This window comes from Belonocnema kinseyi, chromosome 4 (assembly GCF_010883055.1).
Source record: "Belonocnema kinseyi isolate 2016_QV_RU_SX_M_011 chromosome 4, B_treatae_v1, whole genome shotgun sequence".
In the NCBI taxonomy this organism is placed as follows: domain Eukaryota; kingdom Metazoa; phylum Arthropoda; class Insecta; order Hymenoptera; family Cynipidae; genus Belonocnema; species Belonocnema kinseyi.
Window position 1 is genome coordinate 44,556,537 of NC_046660.1, and position 8,288 is coordinate 44,564,824.

The following is an 8,288-nucleotide window of genomic DNA, read 5'->3' on the forward strand; positions in this document are numbered from 1 at the left end:
CATAGATTTTTTCAACCAGAAAACATGAATTTTTGACGAAATAGTTAAATTTCCCACTGAAGAGATGAATGCTCAACCAAAAAGACAATTTTTTAACAAAATCATTGCATTTTTATCAAAATGATTAAATTTTTAATCAAATACAAAATTATTAACCAAGACAAACATTAAAGATCGAGAAAAAGGAGAAATTTCTTAAAGACAGAAAAAATAAACTTGTTTTATTTAACCCTCAAACAGCACACTGGTGCGAATTCGCACCCGAATTATCAGCGGATTATTCCCACATATATAGATGTTAAATATGTGTGATATATGCTAGTTGTTTATTATATGTTCAATATATTAAATAATTAATATTAACATCGCAAACAAACCAATTCGCACCAGTGTACCGTTTACGTATATTGGGTTGGAGTGTACCGTTTGAGGGTTAAAAAGATAAAAAGAGAGGAATATGGAGCATTTTTCGCAAAAGTCAAAAACTTTATTAAAATTTATCATTAAAAAACATACTAAACGTTATCTAAGTTCGTAACGTTACATTCACGTGACCCCTCCCCCCACATGTTACCAACTGTACTCTTTGCCCCCTCCCCCACTAATATTTGTAACTTAGTTTATATACTATCATTTAGGAATGCTTCAAAAGTGAGAATTTCATTTTGACATGATGAACAATTACTGAGCTCACTGTTAAGAATACAGTTCAATAAATTAAAATCTTTATAGTTTGGAGAAATTGAGAATAAATCAGTTCTAGCTCAAGACTAATACTTAATTTATATCTAAATTATTTGTTTTCAGTGGCATAAATTCTTCTTTTACGAAAATTATATCATTTGCTAGATTGTCTTCATGTTCAACATAACTGTGAACATAATATCCATTTTTCTTCATCAGATCGATCATGTAATCCCTACTTCTTTCATTATGAATATATTCCACTGACAAAGTCTGTAAATAATAATTTATTTAACAATATTAATTAATCGTCAAAGTGCATACATGGTAAAAATCACGGTAAAGTGCATCGTGGGTGTTCAACACCCCAGCGTATTTAATCATGTATTGTTTAACCCCTATTGAATATTTTGTCAGAATAAAATTATCCGATATATTTTAAGATATCTTTATAAGGGAAAGTTGGTTTTATAGTCATTTATTTATTTTAAGTTTGTTAAAAAATTATTTTAAAAAAGTAAAAAAATTGGGTTTTTACTTACAAATTCAAAACTCGCGCAATTTTAATTATTTTAACCCGAAAATTTATGACTATACTTTTTAAATAGTGTATTTTCGTTAAAAAAAGATTGAAACATGGGTGCTTTGAAAAAAATATTTATTTGCATTTAGTATGCTAAACGACTTTACTTGCAGTTCGTGTCTCCACCTAAAGCTAGATGGCGACACTTACTTAATTTTTTCGAATTAAGTATGGTTTATAAGAGTTTTAAAATTTCCTGGGGTGTTACACCCACAATGCACTTTAAGGGTTAAAGAACAGGTAAATTTAAGAAATATAAAGACACGGTATTATATTTGCAAATAAAAATTAAAGTAGTCCACACAAAATGTACAGAAAAAGGCTTTCAGACAAAATGTCTAATTATACATTTTTCTTATAATTTCGAATTTGCAGATCAATAGTTCAAAAGAAAATTATCAAAAAAATAAACGCTTTTACTCAACAAATTGCCAGAATTTTTGTTATATTTGGCTAGATGTGGTTGAAAATTACTTTACAATTTAGAGAAAAATTTCTCATTGAATAAAGTGTTTAAATTGATATTAAGGGTTGTTTTATCATCCCTTAAAAATTCAAGTAAGAAAATCGACACTTCCTAACAACCAAATCCACAAGAGACTTTTTATCAAAGTCTGGGGGTCCAAAATTGCTATAAAATAAATTTGGAAGCAACTCCTCGCAGGGAAAATTGCTAAATTTATTTAAAGGGTTGTTTCAACATCCCTTAAAAATTTTACTCAGGAAACCGACACTTTCTGACAAAAAAAAGCCCCCTGCGGATGTTCTGATTAAACTATTAGTTTCGAAAATCTCTTTAAAATAAGTGTAGGAAACACCATACAGGAAAAATCGATGAATTGATTTTAAGTGTAGTTTTAGCATCCCACAAATGTTCAATCAAGAAAATAAACATTTTTCAAAAACCAAAACCACAGGAGATTTTTTAATCCATCTATTACGCTAAGATATCGCTTAAAAATTAATCGAATTTATTTTAAGAGTTGCTGTAACACATTTCTAATATATTATTTTCCAAAGCAAAATATTAGACATGTATTTTTTTTTTAAAAAGTACTTAAATATTCAGGTGAATTATGAATAATTAATGAACATTTTCTATAAGAAGTCGTATCTTGGGAAAAAATGGACATAATTTAATTTTGGTTGCAGCAGATTTTGGTGGTACTGAATAAAATAAAACTATGAAAAATATTTATGAACGATTTTTATTTGTAGTTTAATTTGATCAAAAGACCAAAAAAGACGAATTTAAAACAAAATAGTTGAACTTTCAGTAAAGTTATTTAAATGTGTAATCCAAAAAAAAACAATTTTCTACAAAACAATTAATTGTTCAAGAAGAAAATTAGTTTTCAACCAAATAGTTACATATTCGACCAAAAAATATTAATATTTAATAAAAACTTTAATTTTCAAACTAAAAAACCGAATTTTGAACAAAATAGTTAAACTTTCAATGAAAATAGTTTAATGTTTATCCGAAAAAGACGAATTTTATACCAAATTGTTCACTTATCAAGCCAAAGGGAGTAATTATTAACAAAATAGTTGAATTTCCAATAAAGATATTTGGTTTTTCAATCCGAAAAACTAATTTTCTACAAAACAATTTAATTTTCAAGAAAAAAGTGAAATTTTAACCAAATAGTCCATTTTTCAACCTCAAAAGGCAAAATTTGAACAAAATAGTTCAATTTTCAATGAATGCAGTTCAATTTTCAGCCCAGAAAAGACGAATTTTAAATATAATAGTTGAATTTTCAGTGAAACTATTTAAATGTTTAAAACAAACCAAAAAACATTTATACAACAAGGATACAACAAAAGACAAAACAATTAAATTTTCAAAAAGAAAGTTAGTTTTAAACCAAATGATTAGATTTTCGACCACAAAATATGAGTATATAGTAAAAAATTAATTTTTATCGAAATAGTTCAATTTACAACCTAAAAAGCCGAATTTTCAACAAAATAGTTCAATTTTCAATGAAAATAGTTGAATTTTTCAATACAAATTTTTGGTTTTTTTCACCCAAAAAAACTAATTTTCTACAAAACAATTAAATTTTCAACGAAAAAGTTAGCATTCAACCAAATGGTAAAATTTTCGACAAAAGAATATAAATATTCAACCAAAAATTTAACTTTTATCCAAGAAGATGAATTTTCCACCTAAAAAGTCGAATTTTCAACAGAACAGTTGAATTTTCAATATAGATATTTGGTTTTTCAAACCGAAAGAAATAATTTTCTACAAAACAATTTAATTTTCAAGAAAAAAGTGAAATTTTAACCAAATAGTTAATTTTTCAGCTTAAAGCACAGATTTTCAACAAAATAGTTAAATTTTCAATAATGATATTTGGTTTTTTAAGCCGAAAAAAAACTAATTTTTTACAAAACAATTGACTTTTCAACAAAAAAGTATTTTCAACCGAAAAGTTCAATTTTCGACCAGAAATATGAATATTCAACAAACAAGTTAATTTTTATCTACAACGTTAAATTTATGACCTAAAAAGTGAAATTTTCAACAAAATAGTTAAATTTTCAATAGGTATATTTGTTTTTCTGTCCGAAAAAAATAATTGTCCACAAAACAATTAAATTTTCAAGAAAAAAGTGAAATTCTAACCAAATAGTTAATTTTTCAACCTAAAAAGGCGGATTTTTAACAATATAGTTCAATTTGCAATGAATTCAGTTCAATTTTCAAGCCTAAAGTACTAATTTTTAACAAAATAGTTGAATTTTCCATAAAAATATTTGGTTTTGTAACCCAAAAAAATACAATTTTCTACAAAACAATTGAATTTTCAACAAAAAAGTTAGTTTTCAACCAAAAAGTTCATTTATAGGATTTTATATATATTATATTTATAATTATAATAAATAAAATTTCAAGAAATTATAATTGCTAAATTATTGAAATTCGTGAATTCCCGAAAATTATAATTAGCAAAATTTAAAATTCCACGTACCTGTAAAATTATTATTTTAATCGATAAAAATATTAAAATAATTTTTTTACGAGTTTGATACTTTGGTAATTTGGAATTATAAGTTATGGTCTCAGTAATCTTGAAACTCAGTCTTAATTGGAATTTATTTTTAAGATTGTTAAAAGTAACATATTACACTTTTCTAAATATTCAAACAGGGAAATTGAAATTTCCAATAAAACTAAAATTACAAAAGATTTTTTGATAAAGTCATTGTGGTAAGGAATCACTTTAAAATAAATGCAAGAAAATTCCTCTACTAAGAAAAATGTTTCAATTTATTATCAGGGTTGTTTTAACATCCCTTAAAGATTCAAGTAAGGAAATCAACACTTCCGAACAACCAAAACCACGGGAGATTTTTCGATTAATATATTAGCGTCAAAAATCACTTAAGAATAAAAGCAAGAAGAATTTCCTATCAGGAAAAGTGTTTGCATTTATTTGAAGGGGTTTTTTAACATCCCTTAATGATTCAGGTATGGAAATAAACAGTTTCAAAAATAAAACCATAGAGGTTTTTTGATTAAGCAATTGGTTTCAGAAAGCACATTAAAATAAGTGCAAAATAAAGGCATCTAATGAAATCTAACAAAAATATTTTGATTAGAATGAAATTGTATAATAGACTATTTTGTTGGTAAAAATACTTGTAAAAATTAAGAGCTTGACTTTGATTAAATGAAAAATTATAATTACATATTTTTCTAAAAGGGGCATTCCAATTAAAAAGGAAAACGTGGGCCATCGATCTCAGAGTGTTTAAATTAAAGAGAATTGATCGAAATATCAATTTTTATATTGTTTATTTAATAAACAATTTTTAATTGCTGTCTTTCGACGCTAGAAACACGGCGTAATGAAAAATGAAATAAATGTAGTATTTATTGTTTCCTTAAGTTATTTACGAAGTAGGAGAAAGGTTTTTTTGTTATATTTTTGGAAAACAAAATCTCAAAATATTGCAGTCGCGAAAAAATAGGTATTCTAGAGAATCCGAGTCTCCTATTTTATTTAAGCTGTTTGCAATTCTTTAAAAAATTTGTTAAGTAGTGAATTTTATTTCTCGGAATTCTCACGTATATTAATCAGAAAATGCAAACAATTGTTTATTGAGCTATAAACAAATTAATGAGCAAAAGCGCTATTTTAAGGATTAACAAGATTCAGATTGGTTTTTTAAAAATTATTTAAAAATTTAATAAACAAATTAGCTTTGTAGCTGTTAGTAGCTATTATTGAATATTTTTTATAAAATAGGCTAGAAATTACTTTTCAGTAACAATTTTCGACATTAATTTATTTTCTGGTAAAAATTGTAATTAGTTTAAAAAAATTTAATGAAAAAATGGGCATATCATCTATTTTTAAACATATAGATTTTTTTTTAATTGTGCCTTAAAAACTACATTTCGCGTTAAAATTAGCCAAATCGGTAATTCGTATATGAAATAAATTAAACGAAAAAATGTTAACCTGTGGGTAAATTTGACCTACCTTCCTACACCAGCCTAATTACCCTCTCCTACTCCCCCACATTTCCAATAATATTCCCTACTTTCCGTCATCTCTTACTTTACACGCTTCTCCTCTCCTCACTTACCCCACTTTCTTTCTTGTAATTTCTGATCACTTCCACTCCTTCTCTTCCTCTAATTCTTCCTACTTCCAGTACCGTCATTTCCGAAAACAACCTCTACTACCCCTTTCATCATTTTCTCTCACTTCTACTACTTTCCCTTCCTTCATTTCCTCTCACATCTAATCCCCCATTATTTCCTCTCACTTACCGTTCGAACATTTCCTAGGCTTTCCCTCTCCACATTTTTCCTTATGAGCCCTTATTTTTCTTCATATTCTTTACTTTCTATGGCCTTATTCCCATCGCTTCACCTAATTCCCCTCTCCTATTTCCCCTAACTCACACTTCTTCCTCTTATAATTTATCCTCTCATTCTCTCTACTTCCCCTCTCTTAATTTTTCCCTTCCATAATATTCTCTCATGCTCCTTACTTCTTCTACATTAATTTTTTATTACTTCCCCTCTCCTAATTTCCGTTCACCTTCCTTATTTGCCCTGTAATAATTCCCCTCTCCTAATTCCCCTAACTCACATTTATTTCTCTCACTATTTATCCTCTTATTTTCTCTACTTCCCATCCCTTAATTTCCTTTTCTTTCCCCTTCCATCATATTCTCTCATTCTCCCCACTTCTACTCCCTTGATTTCCTATTACTTTCCCTCTTCTAATTTTCGTTCACTTTACTTATTTCCCCTGTAATAATTCACCTCTCTTAATTACACTTCCTTACATACTTATTACTCATATTACATACTTATTACTATTATTATTACTCTCTTAATTACACTTCTTCCTCACATAAATTATCCTCATATTATCTCTACTTTCCCTCCTTTCTCCTTAATTCTCTTCCGTTAGTTTCTGATTACATCCCCTCTCCTAACTCCCATAACTTACACTTCTTCCTCTCATAATTTATCCTTTTATTTTCTGCACTTCCCCTCCTTTAATTTCCCCTTCCATAATATTCTCTCATTCTCGCTACTTCTACTCACATAATTTCCTATTGCTTCCCATCTCCTAATTTCCGTTCACTTTCCTTATTTTCCCACTAGTAATTTTAATCCTCATACCTTGCTACTCTTCACCTAATTTTCCCACACTTACCTTACTTTTGGCCTCAAATTTTCCCTCAATACCCCTTCTTCCACTCATTTCCGCTATATTGCCTCCTATTATATCCTCTCACGTTCCCTTACCTAATTTCCCGGAATTTACCCTACTTCCACTTTATTTTTCCTGCTCAACCTCCCATATTTAACTCTCAGTTGCCCTACTTCCCCTCTCACTATTGCCCCTTATTTTCACTTCTTCCTCTCCCATTATTTCTTCTAACTTTTCCTACTACCTCATACCTAACTTCTCCTCATTTCCGCTCACTCGTCTCACTGCCCCTGATAACCCATACTTCCGCTCCCTTTTCCATCACTTCCCCTACTTCCTCTTTTCTAATTTCCCCTCAATTCCCCTACTTCCCCTCTTCTATATTTCCACTCACTCAAAACCAATGACTCACTTTCCCCTTTTTAAATATGATGCCGGAAAAGCCATTTTCTTTACATTTGGTGCATATTTTTGCCCTATCCAACTCTAAAAAAGATGGCCGGTCCTTATTTCTATGAATTTCTATATGCGACATTTCGCCGTATAGCGGCGCTTCTCGCACGTGGCCCTACTTCAACATGAAATCGAATGGGCAAAATATAAAAAACATAAAAATGTAAACGTTTAGCAAGCTTAAAGATGACTCAATTTCAAATCTCATTATTTTTGTTAGTAAAAAGATTTCTAGAGTGTTAATTATATGTATACAAGAATGGATAGAGTGAAATGAATTGTGAAATAATTATTTCTCAATTTACGTAATAGTCAGATATAAGTGGAATTTTAGTAATTTTATAGACTAATAATGACCTTCTTTTGTTTTAATACATAAAATTTTGTTCATAAATTAGTGTTATTAAAAATTTGTTGAAGAAGGGAAATAAATAAATAACTCAAAAAGTCATGTTTTTCGATTGTCTCTAAATTCTGGGAATATGTTCGCCTACCCAACAGTAGTTAATCCACAAACTTATAGACCAGGATTACCAACCCTCCCCAAGTGAGGGGGGGGGTTGAATGTTCAACACCAATGCCTGCAGGGGTAGTTTTAAACGCCTATAACTTCCTTTCTAATTACGCGATTTAAAATTTTTATGAGGGTTTTGGAAAATGCTTTTTACACGCTTTCATCCTATTTTATTATTTATAACAAAAAAATTGTTTAATCAATTTTTTCAATAAATCAATTGTTTATTTAACTTTTTTCGCAATTTAGGCATCTACGATTTTTTTAAATAGTCTCAAAAGAAAGCTTGACCTTTTTACTATGAAAAATGTCTAATAAGAAAATGGACAAATTGAAATTCATTGAGTTACAGAGCCGGTTG

At 28.6% G+C, this 8,288-nt stretch overlaps 1 protein-coding gene across 1 annotated transcript in view; it reads right to left on the reverse strand.

The window, feature by feature from the left end:
• Positions 1-563: 563 nt before the first annotated feature.
• LOC117171264 overlaps positions 564-8,288 on the reverse strand; it is a 26,448-nt gene continuing 18,723 nt past the window's right edge. The window contains exon 7 of the mRNA XM_033358396.1: positions 564-957. Coding sequence (XP_033214287.1) covers positions 778-957 — 180 coding nt within the window. The 3' untranslated portion in view covers positions 564-777. The remainder of the gene's footprint in view (positions 958-8,288) is intronic.